Source organism: Daldinia caldariorum (assembly GCF_022478825.1).
Source record: "Daldinia caldariorum strain CBS 122874 unplaced genomic scaffold F4812scaffold_1, whole genome shotgun sequence".
Classification (NCBI taxonomy): domain Eukaryota; kingdom Fungi; phylum Ascomycota; class Sordariomycetes; order Xylariales; family Hypoxylaceae; genus Daldinia; species Daldinia caldariorum.
In genome coordinates, this window is record NW_025953037.1 from 3,150,187 (window position 1) to 3,167,122 (window position 16,936).

The window sequence follows — 16,936 nt, forward strand, 5'->3', positions numbered from 1 at the left end:
GCATCCGCATACTGTTGGGTCATGAGCTATGAGCTGACTGCGCGAATAGCGCCTTTGATTTGACTACGGTTTACGGTTTAGATGTGCAATGCAACAACTCGGCCAATGATATATACGATTGGATCGTGTAAAAGTCGAACTTGTGCGGTCGAAGTTTCGAGTGGGGACGTTCTCTTAGTACCTGGTTAGGTACCTGTCCTAAAGTTATGTTTTACCTAAACCGTAACTAGTAAGTTTAGGTATATGCAAGTATTATGTAAGTGCGTAAGGTCAAAAGGATAAGAGACCGGAATGTACCTAGGTACCTAGGCAGGTAATGTAGGTGGTGGATCTGTTCCAATTGGCCGTCCTTCGTCAACCTTTCTTCTAAACCTCCAACGCCAACTGCCCTTTCAGCTATCAGCTAATACTAAACCAAATCATTCACAAAATGCAAAATGCGACGTCCTACGTAATATTATATTACTCTAAATAATTCAGCCATCATGTCTTCCAAGAAACTCACCGACTTTCCCAACGTCGAGGCGAAGCTCCATAAACCCTCCAAACAATCCGCGTTCGAGAAGCAGAAGGCCGATGCCGAGGCTAAACGTAAGCGAGAAGCTGCCGAGACCGCTGCGGTATACGAGAGTTTTGTGAAGAGCTTCGATCACGACGACGATGATGATAGCAACACGGGGCCTCCTTCTCGTCAACATGTCGCGTATGGTGCTCGACCTCCTGGTGGACCTCAAAGTCGCGAAGGTGGTAGGCCAGCACCGCCAAAGAGGCATTTCGGTACCGGGCTAGGTGGTGCGCCAGGGTTGAAGAGCGGTCCTGGATCTCTGGGTCCTGGGCCAACGTCATTTAGCAGCAAGAGGAGGTTCGATAATGATCAGCAAGGATTTAATAAAAGAGGCGCGGAGAATACTCGGGGTCGACTTGGATTTCACGATGATGATGATAGTGACGACGGTCACGTCTCACGCCCTAATAAAGTCATTTCGAAAGTCTTCAATGCGAGCGACGACGAAGGCGACACGAGATCTAGGGATTTAGCTGAGCAAAAAGCTATAGCGAAGCCGACACTCCGTTTAGCGAACCTCCCGCCGGGGACATCTCCTGCAGTCATAAAGGCTCTCATACCGTCAAACTTGACCGTGGAAAATGTGAAGATGTTGCCTTCTACTACAGGAAGTACCGAGAGGAAATCCATAGCTGCTATTGTCACTTTATCCAAAGAAACCCCCGCTACGGAAATCGACGCAGCCGTTAGTTCTCTCCAGAACCGATACCTAGGCTACGGTTTTTATCTATCGCTACATAGACATCTATCCTCCGCTGTGGTGTCTAGCACGGCTACGTCAACCCTCACTTCCTCGTCTACCTCGCATCCCTTCGGCGCAAAGCCAGTCCCGCAGGCTAATGATAGCAATCCTCATCACCCGGGCGGGTTCCACCGTGGGTTTGCTCCACCGTCATCCTACAGTACGGCGGGAGGGCCAATAAGTCGAACCATCTTCCATGTCCCAGTGCAAGCGCCCAAAGACATTAAGCAGCTCCAGTTAATCCACAAAGTGATTGAATCCGTACTAGCTCATGGCCCAGAGTTTGAAGCTCTTTTGATGTCACGACCCGACGTGCAGAAAGACGAGAAATGGGCCTGGCTCTGGGATGCGCGTTGTGAAGGTGGTGTCTGGTATCGGTGGCGACTCTGGGAGGTTGTTACAGGGGGGCAGGCTAAGGTAGGAAGACGAGGAAAATACATACCGCTATTCGAAGGCAGCCATGCTTGGAGAGTACCCGAGAAGGACCTGCCGTATGAGTACGCTACCGCCATTGATGAATTCGTGTCCGACCCGGAGTACAACTCCTCTGATGAAGAAGACTATGAGGACGAAGGACATAAAACAATGGACGGTGGGGACAACGATAACACTTACTTGAATCCGCTTGATAAAGCGAGATTGACACACCTGCTAGCTCGTCTCCCGACAACATTGACAAAGATTCGGAAGGGTGATATCGCTAGGGTGACAGCTTTTGCTATTACACATGCAAGCAGGGGTGCGGATGAGATTGTAAACATGATTGTGACTAACGTCATCAAGCCATTTGCGTCGACATTAGCAAACCCAGAACGTAGCAGATCTAACAAGAATGGAGACGACAACGGCGAGTCGCATAATTCGACACCCTTCCCGGACGATGCGACTACGAAGGCTAGCGAAACTCAAGACACCAGTGCTGCAAGTCTTATTGGATTATATGTAGTGAGCGACATTCTCTCCTCATCTGCCACGAGCGGAGTTCGGCATGCCTGGCGGTACCGCCAGCTCTTCGAGACATCTCTCAAAGATAGCAACGTCTTTGAGATCTTAGGGCTTACGGCGGAACGTCTCAATTGGGGTCGTCTAAGAGCGGATAAATGGAAACGAAGCGTCAAACTAGTGCTGAGTCTATGGGAAGGGTGGTGCGCGTTCCCACACGAGAGCCAGCAGCTTTTCAACGAGACGTTCGAAAACCCTCCGAGTGCGAAGAAGGAGGAGCAGATTGACGAGACTGCTAAGAAGGGTAAATGGAAACCTGTGGAGGCTGGCGCCTCGGTTACTACGCAAACTGAAGGGAAGGGGTTTGTGTCTTTGTCCACAGCAGGGGAATTGAGACATGACGAGGAGACGTCTAAGATGGAGATTGACGACGTGGATGGCGAGGCGATGGACGAAGATATGTTCATCAATGAGGCGGACATGGATACCGATATCGATGGTGTCCCAATGGATGACAGCGAAGATGGAGAACCCATGGATGAAAGCGTAGTGACAGTCGCTGAACGAGACGGTTCTGCTGCCAACGCAGAGGACAAGGCGCGCGAAAGCAACGAAGGAAAGGGCAATGAAGGGAAGGATAAGGCCAGTTCAAGCAACTTGTCTACGGAGCAATCAACTGAGTCCCAAACCAGAAGACGTATGAGAGCTGTCGATATGTTCGCCGACTCCGATAATGAAAAACAATGAAGAATAATACGATTACCTTACGAAACGGACATATCTAACTCCTTTTGGACACCATTGGCGACAGAATTGGATTTATTTAGCAAGGTTGGGTCTTGCTTTAACGATAAGCTCTTCGTCAGAAGAGTTGGACCTGGACTGTGCTCTATATCGAAAATGCGGCTCTTGTCGAGTTTCAACCAGACCATGAACCAGATCTGATAGCTGTAGATTGTGCACGAAATAGAGCAACAGGTACCAATGGTAACGTGCTGCGACAAAGCCGCCTATTTGGTATAATACCGGGGCCTTGAGCCGGCGAAAATTCCAGCAGAGGTCTAAGGTTCACCGGTCATACGCAGAGTGGTCTATACAGGTTGAGGGATACATCTCTCTCTACGATGAACGCATTGTATTATTAGATGAAGATAGGCATGGAAAGGTATGCCATGGGAAGTTTATCGACCGGTCAAATGGTAAGCCAAACGTTAGAGAGCAATTTTACGTGCAGAGCCAGGTGGTATGTTTAAGGCGACCTGTATTGTATTGCTAAGGGAAACTTTGCGGCTCAAGGATACATCTCGCCGGCCAACTGGGACGAGAGGTTGTGTGCGAGGGAAGCAAAGAAGCTCAACCGATTTTGGTTTGCTAGCAAACGTAAAAATTCGAGCATGATATTTGCCTCGAGATGTAGAAAACAGAGGAAGATATCACCAATAATCACTTCGTTGCCTATCGTGATTTTTTCCTCAAACAGGTCTAGGGCCATCACAAATCCCGGATGTAGAAGCACGCGAGATAGCATACAGATAGATGGGCCAATGGGAATTATCCCTTGGCCTGATAAAAAAAAGTTTTCGGTTATCCATCCCGGTGGTATCGAATCTCGAATCTCGAATCTGATCGAGGGTCAGATGTAACGGGTTTGGGCAGTCTTGTTCTAAGAAAGCTTGTGCTGCTATATTCGAGCAGGTATCGGATTATAGGATTACACGGAGTTCAATAGCATCGACGAGGTATCGTGGATAAGTAACTGATAATATGGTACCTTGGTTATATAAAAGGCACCTAGACAGGTACCTAAAGAGGTAATTAAGATGTATTGTCTACATCCTTAGATGTGGATGGTCAAGTTGGTGATTTGAAACCCTCATCAAACTGAGGTCTTGTATAAGATGTATAAAGTGAGTAATCTATTATATACGTTATGTTTGACCTATCTAGGAGACTGAGTGTAGGTACCTAGTAATTACTACTTTCTACCCATGCTGTAGATCTGTTAAACTGTGTCTTAAGAAAGGACAACTAGGTAGGTATTTAGCTTTTCACAAATTTTGAATGAACAGATTCAAGGTAAACGCAAATCATGCCTCTATTTACATATATCTATCAGGATGTACCTATGTAAGGTACCTTGCATTTTCTGGTTAAAGAGCCGCATCTTCAATCATGTACTCGTACTTGTAAGTTAGTATGTGTAAGTTAATGTAAGGACTTAAACCGGATGAGGCTTTTCACACTAGGCACATACCCGAACAGGAACGGGTTGGTTCTTATTTTAGCATTTTATCATTCACACCTGCCCCAGATACCATACATAGCAAGTGCCGAAAACGCCTTGCCAGGACCCAAGGCAAGCGTAGTCGATATTTGACCTGGTAGATGACGTATCCTTCCATGTATTTACTAGGTAGGTCCGTTACGTGCACTAGGTATGACAGAAGGGTACAATACGGACTATAGTACCTAGGTAGGTACCTATATCAGGTACGTGCTTTTAGGTTTTTAGCCCCACGTTCCCGAGACCAAACTTTGCGTTTTCCTACTGCGAGCCCCAGTGTGCCCCTCCTTTCAGCCCCTCCACCGAGTTGATTCTTCTGCAGGACCCTTCAATGCTTCCGTTGCCCGCGGTTTGGCGCGTTCTGCAGTACATATGGTACATGGTACATGTGCTTGCAGTAGATCGGGTACATTAAGCATGTACCTACAGTACCTAACATAAGTTAGGTTAGGTTAGGTACTTACACAATACATAATTCTAGGCCTGAGGTACAGCCGTCTTATACACACGCACGTGCGGAAGGTACACGTATCTAGGTAGGTGATGTCTCCCTCTGTATGTACCTTACATGTATATGCTGTAGTCAGCTATAATCCCTGTCCAAGAGAAAAGGGAAAGTGAAGGATCTAACTCAAAGTCAGCAACCATTTGGGGTCAAGCAGCCAATCAAAACTTGCTCGTTTTGGACTACCCCCACAGACAACACGACATTCACCATCCCAATCATCTTTCACTTTTGCTATTTTGCTAATACCTTTTTTGACCCTTTCCTACTATGTAGATAGATTCAGGACCATAATCTTTTTTTGTGGTCTTGATTTGCTTTTGAACCGACTATCTCCTTGTAGTGGGGACCTTAGGTATGCTTCACTGGGAAAACGGTTTGGTCAATTTGCTGATTTGCCTACGAAATGAAACCGAACTTATTAAAGCTTTGATGGAGAAGAAGGAAATGATATAACATCTCTAACAGCTTATATACAGTTCACATACAATCAAATTCCCGGTATTATATAGAGAGAGCAGCATTGGACCGTCACCATCAACATTATTGCCATCACTAAAAAAAAGAAGAAGCCTCTTCCGGATTACAGCTGTAACGCTTATAAACGCCTGGTTACCCTTGGAGAACATTGACATCTCAAGAGGAAAAAAAAAAAGGAAAAGAAAAGAAAACCTGGATCCCGGTCATAATACCCTTTCTTACCGCCATCCATACCGTAAAGGCCGAGGCTTTCCCCCGGGGGTTACAAACTTCTTGTAACTTGGTCTGTCCTGTCAATCAGCCTCGATTCGAGTACAGTCTTACCTACTTGGGTACCTGACCTAACATTGTTGGCTGGGGACGTTACATGTGGGAATCAGACGAGAAACAGCCTTTCCCCTCCTCTCCCCTGGACAATTATTCTTCCTTATCGACCATAACATTTCCGAATTGTCTCTGTCTTTCCGGAGTCCCTTCTCAGAGTATTAGACGCTACTTACGCCGGATCGTCTCACCGCGGACCCTTCACTCACCCTCCACTCTCTCCAACCTGTAACGGAAGCCCGAGGTGCCGACCCCCAGAGATCTTCTGTTGAGTGACTGCCGTCATATTCCCATTTCCTCCGCCTCGATATTCAACTCATACCACTCCAGTCATATTGGTTGACAACTCTTTACCGGAAATATTCCATTTCATTGGTTTACCCTCGCAATCTTTAAGATATCATCTCTTATTGACAACATACATCTTTTATACCATACTCTCTATCCTTATCTCGCACGACCTGAGCCGTACGTAAGCTTTTCCATTTAGTCCCAGGCTCCTGTGGGACCTTGGGCGTTGTTCGTCTCAGCACATCTCGATTTTCCTGAAGCCTCAAGTTCCACGACGCCAGCCACTTTCACCTCATGCCACGGTGGTTATCCTCCTACATTTCCAAGTATAGCTTAGAAGAACCGCTACCCGCCGAGCGGCAACCCGGATCAGAAGGGTCCCTATGCGCCTCGTTCACGACTAATACGTTAAAAGCCAATCTCTATAGCAAGGTTGGGGCGAGCTGTCTCTGGGGTCTTTGATAATTCTTATATGCTTTATAACGGTTCTTGAGCATATTTTCGAGCCAGTCGCGCTGGTACTACCACGCGACGCACGGAAGATGCCTATCATCAATGGACAAAAAATGGCGTGGTGAGTTAATTTAATTTTTTTTTTAAAAAAATTATTTGTTCTTTTCGTCCGTGTCGTGTGAAGAGTTTCGGAAAGCTGCATATCGTCACGCTAAGCTTAGGGGACCTCTCCTAGCAAACTGCCTCCGTTTAACACCAGTGGTTCGTGTAACGAATGGCTACCGCAGTATAATTGAAGAAGCAACCATAGTCTTGGCTGTCTCCATCTACTAACCGTTTTTCATGCCTTTAGTGAGCCATGCATACGAGGGCATCGATCCACCAAGTGCGCGCATTTGGGTGATCGTATGTTACTACCTGTGCGAAAGCCGGGTCGACCGTTGAGTACTTGTCCTCACCCGCCGGGCAAGTCGTGCCAATGCCGGAATGTAACCGCCGCGCTCCCTAAAGGAGGTTCCTGTCGGTGCGGTGGTAGTCCGTCTACTAAGACTAACGGCACACCAGCCATCGTCAAGGCCGAGCCTTCGGACAACGCGCCTCAATCACCTACGAAACAAGCATCATTTCGAATACAGAAGTCGATAGCAAAGCCAAACCGAAAGCAGTCTGCTGATGCTTCCGCTTCCGCTTTACAGCGCATGAATGCCAACAGTTTAAACTTGATTGGCGCCAGTAGTCTCTTACCGACATCTTCCGCGAATATCATCTCCTCTTCCTCTGACTACACCAGTTATATCCCGCCCTTACAAAATGGGAACCACCAGTATCCCATTTATCCACAAATAGCTTCTCGCCTAGATAGACCGCTAGACTCCTCTCTCCTTACCCTAAACAACGGTCTGTCAAACATATCGTCACCGCAGTCTTCTAGAAACGGAATCCCGGACCGTTCGAATAATTCAACGGTTGGTTCCGAAACGATGACATCTGTCACATCTGGCTCTTCACACCATACGCCAACTTCAAGTACTGGGGATTCTTCTCAAGAACCCTCTTTAGACCAGCCTGGGAGCTGCTGTTCTCGAAGGGCACAGCAATCTCAACCAGTACAAACTCAAATACAATTCCAGGGCCAAGCCCAAGCTGGATCTCAGCAATCATCAGGTATGATGGGCTATATATCCCAGGTCCCAACGGCCAACGGCTCTATGACGGCACAATTTCCGCCACAAGTGTCAGCTGAACAACAAGTATATCCTATGAACCACTTCCATCAACCAGCTCTATATTCGGAGCAGGCTTCGTTTGGGACGTACCACTTCCCGCTACAGCAGTCACAATGGGAGCAGTTAGTAGGGAACTTATTGCCTCAGATTGAACCAAATGGGGGCGTTCTGGGTTCCTATACAAGTCACGTATGTCACTGTGGTCCTGAATGCGACTGCCTTGGCTGCCCCGCCCACCCGTACAACCAGGCAACATGCCAGTATATTCGAGATATCATGGCTTTCCAGGAAGAGCCTATAAACGGGAAGGTTGATACGAATAGTTCTTCAATACCGGACCCGCCGCTAGCGGTAGGCGAGGCATCACCACCGCCGACACATAGCCCAGCCGATACGGAGTCACCTGGCGCGAATGATTTGAATTTATCTCCTAGCGAATTCCTTTTCGTTGATTATGGTCATGGAATGTGCGGATGTGGTGATGACTGCGCATGTGTAAATTGTATGATTCACCGAGATCCTCTGGACGCGAAGATGCATGGTGGAACCCAGGACAATGCCCGAAACTAAGGGAGAAGGATAATATGGCTATTCCTCTTGCGCATGGGCTAATATCCAACTACACGACTCCTCTCTCAGATACGATAATGTGATAAATCAAATAATATCCCCGAAAATTGCGGATGAAACCCGCGAACACCGAAATTTCGGACGTACATAGCTAGGAAGCAAAGGATGTATATATTTAGGGAAACAACAACAGCGTAACATGGGATATACAAATCTTCCCCAGGAAGAAATGATAGCGACTGTCAAGGAATTAGAAGCGGTGACGGATACCAGCTATATGACACCCGCGACGGAGAACTGGAAGGAAATTTTCAAGGTTAAGCGGTTGATACCCCTCGATAAAGCAGTGGACGTTCGTCTGTTGACCTAACCCCGCCTAGTGGGGGATTCTATCGCCGACGAGCCCCAATCGGCTATCCTGGCGTCTTCTGGGCATTGATCAGATGCAGCGAATAGAATCCAGACCCAGACTGTCTACGTCTTACACTGGTTCTGTACGACTCGGCGTTCAACCGGCTCGCCCGATGCTTACAAGGAGCTCTGGTGAGACGTGACGAGTAAGGCTCGGCGCAGATTTACCAATAGGGTTTGTAATGCGGCCATATACCCGATACGCAATTTAGGAGATACGGATTGATAGGAACGGGCATATATATGCGGGTCGGAGCTATATCGATTTACTTGTGCATTTCGGCGAGTTTTTACTTCGGTAAGGTATATGTATCGTGAGATACAATGCTCCTCCATTACCTTACATAGCGCAGCGATAGAGTTTCGTACAAGAGAACTGTTGTACCTCGCATATGATATCTAGTTTGGTATCTACGTATGGACCTACTTGCAGTGAATTGATATTACAAAGTACCTTAGGTTCTTTACAGGTTCGAGTATTTTATCTGCTCGGAACAGTTTGGATACGGACATTTCCAATGGTAGATTCATTCATTCATTTTAAAGGGGCTTTTCGGTTGAGGTACCTAAGTTGGACGTTAGGAGAAGTACCTAGGTAGGTACGTATCTCTTTAGGTTAGGTACCTAGGTACCTTAAATAGGTATGATTAGGTAAGTGTCATATGCATAATCCACGTTGGCACATTCCGCATGGCATAAAAGCCCGATAGATACGATAGATACGGATGATTAGTATCCAGCTTTGCTACGTTTTTAGCCTGTAAGCTTCTCCCTGTAAAATGCACAACGCACAACGCACAACGAACAACACACAATACAACCTACAATGACCTCTAGGAACGAGCAGAAGCACCAGGGGTCCCTCTGCTGCAGTTCTAGACGCACTTGAATCCTACTCGATCGCTCTGTTCCTGTTTGAACCCGTGCGGCTGCTATCGTTGCATTAATGGCGGATGCTAGCGGCTACCGAGACCGCGGACTGGGAGACCACAGACGTCATTCGAATCACAAACGAACGCGTGGGGAAACACGCGGAGAAGGGCGCGGGGGAGACGAAGACGAGTTAGACGACGCGAAACGTGTTAGGCGGAGATACGACGATTATGAGAGGGGATCTGGAAAGAGACACGAGCATCGATATGACGAATCTCGACATACTAACTCCTCGCTAAGAGAAGGGAGAGGAGACTATCATACCAATTCTAACCCTTCAAAACGCTCGCCTTCGGTGTCCTCAACGCGGCACGGTCATTCGTCGGAGCACCATCATCATCGCCACCATCGCCACCACCATCACAGACACCGCCACTCTTCGACCACATCTACCCGCACCCCAAGCGAACTCCCACTAGGCGCTAGAGCCCTGGTCCGCTCCGATTTCGAAACATTCAGGCCCCTGTTTGCGCAATACCTCGAGGTGCAGAAGCGCAAGGATATCACAGCGCTGGACGAGAGGGAGATCAAAGGCCGATGGAAGAGCTTCGTCGGTAAATGGAATCGCGGGGAGTTGGCTGAGGGTTGGTACAGTCCCGAGACACTTTCGGAAGCGAGGAAATATGATATCGGCGGTAGTACTGGTGCGCAGCTTGAAACCGAAGACAGGGATGTCTCGGCGGCGACGTCGCCGTTATCGCGAGAAAGAGGATATAATCGCGAGAGATCTGGTGGGGGTGGTTGTTTAACACCTTCTGGACGGGAGGAAGGTCAAGATGACGATGACGATGACGGGTACGGACCTACCTTACCTGGCTCCGCGCGTGCGCATAGCCATCCCCGCGAACACCTCGACTCCAACCGCTCCACGAAGCACGGACCGGGTATACCCAGCCGGCAGGACCTCGACCTACGACGCGAGACCGCGGAAGAAGAGCGCGCGCAGCGCATCTTGGACCTGCGGCTAGAGCGCAAGGCGGACCGAGCGGAGCAGCGGGCGCGCCTGGACGAGCTGGCGCCGCGCGCGGAGCCGGGGACGCGGGAGCGGCGGCTAGAGAAGAAGCGCGAGGTCAACGAGAAGATGCGCGGGTACCGCGACAAGTCGCCCGGCGGCGGCGGCGCGGAGGTCGGGGAAGCGGAGCTCATGGGCGGGGACGGGGACGGGGGCGGGGACTCGGTAGCCGAGTACAAGCGGCTGAAGGCGGCGGCGGAGAGGCGCAAGACGGAGCGGGAGATACGCAGGGAAGAAGAGGCGAGGATTAGGGCGGCGGAGAGGGAGGAGAGGGTTAGGGAGTATAGGAGGAGGGAGGAGGATACGATGGAGGTGCTGAAGAGGATTGCTAGGGAGAGGTTTGGGTCCGGGTGAGAGGAGCGGGACGATGGCTCTAGGTACGATTGCTACGTACGGTTGGGAATAAGTCCCGGGGTCGGTATTAATGCGATGAAGGGGTTTAAGAGTCAAGACGTAGAGTATACCTTAGGTACCTAGGTTAGGTAAGGTAGTTTCGATTGTATGAGTATATATCAAGAATAGGTATGTTTTCATATATTACTATTGACTTGAGCTAAGTCTCGACTTTATTGTTGCGAGTAATAGTTAATTAGGCGGCTTACACCATTAGAATACTAAATAGTGCCTTTACGTATGAACTTCCTATACTATAGTTTAAGTCTTAAAGCGCTATCAGCTATAAAATCGTATAGGTAACTCCGGATTACTACAGAGACTCTTAAGTGTACCTCTAATATGCTGTACATAGGCAGACTACTTCATATCAACTAGTCTGTTACCTGTTAGCAAATTGTAACGTGGTGCAAAGGATCTACAGGGCGGATGGCCGCGGGATCCACAATGCGGATACACCCGCCAATACTTCTGGCTAGCTTGTTTACATTGGAGTAAGGCAATATAAGCTAACGTAACAAGTCTGGCATATCAACTGGCGTGGTGGCAGAGTGGTCTAATGCGCAAGACTAGAAATCTTGTTCCTTCGGGAGCGTCTGTTCGAATCAGGCCCACGTCGACTTTATTTTTGCCAATTTTCGCAATTCTTCTCATTTTCATGAGATGCAAAATATTTTCTTTTTCTCACCTTTTTATTCATATTCCGTCTTTCTCATCCGATCGAATTTTCTTGGCAGTTAGAAGAAACTCACAGCTCAGGTATTGTTGTTGCATCATATCATTGGTTACGCTGTTTTAGTAACAGACAGAACCTTTGCCCTTCGGAAAGGTAGACGCGAGAATATTGTATAAAAATCAGCTAATTAGCTTTTTGGTAAGCGTATTCGCAATGGAGGTAGTTTAATGGAATTCCATTGCATATTCGGAAGGGCATTAAAAGATACTAGCTAGGCGATTCTATGAAGGCATGGAGCGGAAACGGGATCCAACAGGCAACCGGTGAACTATTCGGTTTGCCCTGCATAATACGAAGGAAGTTAATGACGAAAATTTACGGAGAATACAAGATACTTATTACGCGTTTCATTCATGTTACTGCTAAAGGACTCGAGTGGCAGGAGTTGCAATGTGCATATTAAAGTGCATATTGAAGTGCCTTGATAGAGAGGCAAGAGTTCGTAACTACCTGCTAAGAAACATAAACTTCCACGCCTCACTATTACTCATTTCACTTCCACGAAAAGAAGGAAAAAAAACATAGCATATCGAGCTTGATAAGCAAGCCAGGGCGATATACACGCCTTCAAAGTATGAGTAGCTGCAAAACATTCCGCCGGTCTTCGTCTCGTTAACCTCGTTGTGTCACCCTTATCCGTCCTCAAATACGTTCCGCCTAGCTTTCAGACTGAGCCTTTGTTCCCACTAAGTACCTAGCCTGGGAATTTCTTGTTAGTGGCAGGTATCAGGTATGATATAATGTTCGGGATTACAGGTGATTCTTACCGTCGTCATTCCATCGTCGCGTACCTACGACCGTGGGGGGCAGGGACAAAGAGCTAGAATTACTCGTCCAGCTAAATGTACATCTCTCGGCCGCGGTTGGCGGAGTCGTCGAGGAACGCGAGATCCTGCTGAGGCCACGACTCCGGGTCCGGGTTGTAGCGGCGAGGGTACTGGAGCTCGTGGGCCATCACGCGGTCGACCACTCCGTTGTTCCACTGGTGGACCCAGTCGGCGACGGAGAGGATCTGCTTCAACAGGGGGTTCTGCGGCCAGTTGCGACCGGCGTAGCGGAGACGGGCTCGGTCCCATCTGTATCGGTGCTGTTTTCGCATGCATACAGAACACATTAGCAAGACAGGAACAGGACGTACCTTGAGCGGGTTTCTGGGAGATGCAGGGCGAGATATAGGGTTTACTTACCGCGACGTCGTTGCATTGAGAAAGCAGCATGGCCTCGATACCCGCGGCCTTCATGATCCAGGAGAGGAAGTAGCCGACGGCGGCCATCAGCACGACGAAGATGCAGACCTCGAGGGACTCGTAGACGAGGCCGTCGTCAATGGCCAGCAGCACGGCCACGTTGACGAACAGGGCCAGGCTGACGTAGCGCACGAGAACCCAGCACCACCAGACGGCGATCAGCTCGAGCGCGTAGATGGCGGGGCGGTGCTTGAAATGGAAATCCGGGGCGACGGTCTGCAGGATGCCGAGGAAGAACTTGCTTGCCATCACCCCGCTGACGAAGCCGGCTTGGGAGACGAGGAAGAACAAGGACAGCAGGGATACCTGCTTGATGAAGTCGAGGAGAGCGAGGTATCTACCTGACTCCATCTTGGATGACTTCAAGCGGAAAAAAAAATGAAACAAAAAACTGGGATGAAATGAACAAATGAAGGCAAGAAAATTACCTGGCAGACTGGAATTTCAAATACCTATTGTTTTTATTTGTCAAGATGTTGGAGAATGGAAGGGGAGGGACTTATATGGTGGTGGTGGTGCTGCGAAGGAGGGAGGGAGGAGGATAGATTCTGCCTTGCTGGGTGGATGTTGAAAATAGAAAGAAAGGTGGGAGGTGGAAGAGAAGAGTCATGGGAGGGGGAAATTGGAATTACCCTGCGGCTTCCTGTGCGGGAAGAGGGGTTAGCTTCGACGGCCTTGTTGACGATGAATGCTTAGTGTTGTTGTGATCAGGGGCGTCAGGGGCGTGCTTTGTCAACTCGGCACTAGAGGTGACGATACGATACTACGGAGCACGGCTTACGCGGATACTAGGACTGTCGTCAAGCTAGATCACTCTATAACGGTCGTTCATGAGTGACTATGTTTTAGAAAAGGACAGGAAGGAAGACAGTGGTGTTGATGTTACGATGTCTAACCCCTTTAAGTCATGTCTTTATGTGATATGAGGCGGGAGGTCATGTATACAGAGTACAGTTTCTTGTAAGGGGGCAAGTTGTTTAGTAGCTACGTCTTAGGTTAGGTACTTAGTTAGGCCTCTAGCTATATGGCGTCTAGAGTTATGCTGTAGTTCCGGGTAGTATATAGAGTTATAATCGGCGACTATAAATTGTGGCCACGGACAAGAGTATAGTAGAGACATATGAGCATACAGGAAGTGAACAAATAGAAAATCGTCCTGCTAGCTCCATCATATTGAATTCTACATGTCCCGGTAAATAAAAATAATGGCTTGTACCCTGATATAATTTATTGGATTAATGGTCATGTTAAAAGACATACCATGTGGCTTTTGAGGCCGTTGAAATAAACGCGCCGTATCGTAAATACGCAACGTTTGTTATGGCATGAACATGTGGGAATATAAGTCTGCCGAAGGGATAAGTGCTCGTAAACAATAAAGGCTAAGTCTTTAAAATTCAGAAGCACTCAGCAACAGCTCATGCAGAAGTAGTTGACGCGCGTGATAACACTCACTCACACCACAACAGGGTCTCAAATTTTAATGGTTAGATTATGTTGGTACTTAATAAGAGGTAATTAAAGAGAATCTGAGTAGGGCAGAGGTAAGCATCTAGGTAAAAGGACATGGAAGTAAAGAAGACTAGTACGGAGTATCAGACATGAATGTAGAGATATTCATGGTTTGGGAGTTGATAACGGATTGCAAGTTATACTAGTTCGGACTTGATATTTACGTTTCGTTTTTGCTTCTGTATATATGTGGTCCAGATAGGGGTAGCTGAATTTTGATAATATGCGCCATTTTGCGTAATTCCTTCTGTACAAGTGCACTTCATGCGATACTAAATAACAATGGTATATGAAAAGGAATGGTATATAAAAAGGTTCCGAGAACTTGGAATTAGCATGACATAGCTGGTTAAGTCTGAATAACATTACTGCTTGTGATAAATAACCTTAGGCAATTACTTCAAAGCGCTTTGGACTTTACAAGGCACGGCAAACCGCCTTTCATCGGCAATGTAAGACTGCTCTTGCTAACTCTCTCGTTTCCATAAGCCGGCGTGAAGTCAAACATTAGTAATACCGTCGAAATGACTTGAGCAGCTAATAGTTCCGCCATTCGCTTCCCAAGGCATAACCGCGGGCCACCGTTGAAGACCGGGAACTCGGTAGCACTTTTCGTAACTAGCTTTCCGTCCGCAGTAAGCCATCTCTCAGGTCGGAACGAGTCGGCATCGTCTCCCCACCTGGTTGTTGACCTATTCATAGCCCAGGTACACCAAAATACTATCGACTTTTCCGGAAGGAAAGTACCGTCGGGTAATGTGGTTGGCTTCTCGCATTGCTTGATTTCAAACGGAATTGGTGGGTATAGACGTAAGGTCTCGTAGAAGACTGCCATGGTGTACGGTAGCGATGAGGGTGTGAAAGTGGTGGAGTTGACGAACCCGTCGTTACTGCCGGATGATAATAATGTTTCCTGGGTATTCTCTAGCAAGGCCCGTGCCTCATTACGGATACCTTCGATGACGGATTCATGTTGCATAAGGAGGTATATGCACCACGTTAGTGCTTGCGCAACAGTATCTCTACCAGCAGATAGATAATTCAAGGCGGAGTCGGATACGATTTCTTGGTTATCGCCAAAAACTTCCAGGAGCGACTGGATCAAGCTGCCAGACACCTCGTCTAATTTATCATGGGTCGATTCCGGGGTAATATGGTCACCCTGTTTCTTGGTTTTTGGATCAGCAGCGCTGTGTACAATCTTATGACCAAAACTGCGTATCGTATCGAGTGCCATCCTGAACTTAGAACCGGTAAAACGTTCCGTAATAAACCACAAGGGGTTTTGGAAGCGTTCAGTAATCACGCCTGAGGCGTAGTCAAAAGCAACGGTGAAGTCATCATTAGCATGCATCTCCATGTCGTAAGCCATCTTTCCCATAAGCTGGCTTGTAATTTCGTGAAACACATATTGTAAGTCAACCACTTTTCTGGCACGAGCCTGTCCTTGTAGGTATTCTACAGCGTGGCCGAGATACCGCGGTAGCGCGATGTCTGTTAGGACTCGTAAATTGGAGGCATTGAGAAATGCTAGGCCAGCTTTCCTCTGAGCCTTCCATAGTTCACCATCCACATTGATGATCCCATTCCCAAATAAGTCCCAAGACAGCTTTTTGAATAAGTCGCCTTTAGAGAAGATACCTTCGTTCTTGAAGATGTAGTCTAAGTTCTTAGGATCGTTGATGACCACACCTGGAGGCAGCGTGGGGACGCTAATCTGGAACGTCTCGTTGCCAAATTGCCTTTCGCACTTGACGAACCAGGCAAATAGCTTCTGGCGTGGCCGGAGGAAGAGGATTCCATTGCCTACAATGGGTAGTGTATTTGGTGGCTTTCTATATCGGGGGTTAAAGACTGGGCTGTAGTCTCATGGAAGAAGAGTACCTAGTATTGGAAACATGTCTTACCTTAAAGGAACACCATTTCGTGTAATAATTGGAGACCGTAATACGAGTTGATAGCATAGAAGAGCCCCAAGTAATCCAAGCCAAAGTAGCCCGTACCCTTCTAGGAGAACCATATTAATCAACCCTTGGGCGTTTGGGAGTAGCCTCGGTGTTATATACTTTCAGTACCTATGTAAATAGCTTCATGTGATTCGGTCTAATTGGAGGGGCTAGCTCCATTCGTAAAGCGACCGGGATTTATCTTTCTGAATAGCAAAATTTGAATTGAGATGGGATTATATATCTACCTTGTACCAAAATCTTTATAAGGATTATAGCATGGCTTGCAATTGGTGTTGGGTGTAATTAGTGTTGGATGTTCGCAGGTCACAAAGCTGCTGGCTCAATGACAGCGTTGTAAGCG

At 47.8% G+C, this 16,936-nt stretch overlaps 5 protein-coding genes and 1 non-coding gene across 6 annotated transcripts; 4 read left to right on the forward strand and 2 right to left on the reverse strand.

The window, feature by feature from the left end:
* Positions 1 to 368: 368 nt before the first annotated feature.
* F4812DRAFT_36134 (uncharacterized protein) lies at positions 369 to 3,320 on the forward strand. The gene has a single exon (XM_047931848.1). It carries the CDS (start codon positions 486 to 488, stop codon positions 2,994 to 2,996), a length of 2,511 nt encoding a protein of 836 aa, XP_047795331.1. The 5' UTR covers positions 369 to 485; the 3' UTR covers positions 2,997 to 3,320.
* Positions 3,321 to 6,268: 2,948 nt separating this feature from the next.
* On the forward strand, positions 6,269 to 8,482 carry F4812DRAFT_36165 (uncharacterized protein). The gene is made up of 2 exons (XM_047931850.1): positions 6,269 to 6,707; positions 6,939 to 8,482. The coding sequence occupies exons 1-2, from the start codon at positions 6,676 to 6,678 to the stop codon at positions 8,380 to 8,382; spliced, it is 1,476 nt and encodes a 491-aa protein (XP_047795332.1). The 5' UTR covers positions 6,269 to 6,675; the 3' UTR covers positions 8,383 to 8,482.
* A 991-nt stretch (positions 8,483 to 9,473) lies between these two features.
* On the forward strand, positions 9,474 to 11,092 carry F4812DRAFT_464958 (uncharacterized protein; the record flags this gene model as incomplete). Its single annotated transcript, XM_047938396.1, has 1 exon — positions 9,474 to 11,092. The coding sequence occupies exon 1, from the start codon at positions 9,740 to 9,742 to the stop codon at positions 11,090 to 11,092; it is 1,353 nt and encodes a 450-aa protein (XP_047795333.1). The 5' UTR covers positions 9,474 to 9,739.
* A 576-nt stretch (positions 11,093 to 11,668) lies between these two features.
* On the forward strand, positions 11,669 to 11,750 carry F4812DRAFT_t6. The gene has a single exon. It is a non-coding gene; the product is annotated as a tRNA-Ser (tRNA).
* Positions 11,751 to 12,704: 954 nt separating this feature from the next.
* On the reverse strand, positions 12,705 to 13,465 carry F4812DRAFT_464960 (uncharacterized protein; the record flags this gene model as incomplete). Its single annotated transcript, XM_047938397.1, has 2 exons — positions 12,705 to 12,954; positions 13,055 to 13,465. 2 exons carry the CDS (start codon positions 13,463 to 13,465, stop codon positions 12,706 to 12,708), a joined length of 660 nt encoding a protein of 219 aa, XP_047795334.1.
* Positions 13,466 to 14,773: 1,308 nt separating this feature from the next.
* Positions 14,774 to 16,936, reverse strand: F4812DRAFT_411291 (cytochrome P450). The gene is made up of 2 exons (XM_047932604.1): positions 16,534 to 16,936; positions 14,774 to 16,461 (listed from the first exon to the last, which is right to left on the reverse strand). Exons 1-2 carry the CDS (start codon positions 16,644 to 16,646, stop codon positions 15,027 to 15,029), a joined length of 1,548 nt encoding a protein of 515 aa, XP_047795335.1. The 5' UTR covers positions 16,647 to 16,936; the 3' UTR covers positions 14,774 to 15,026.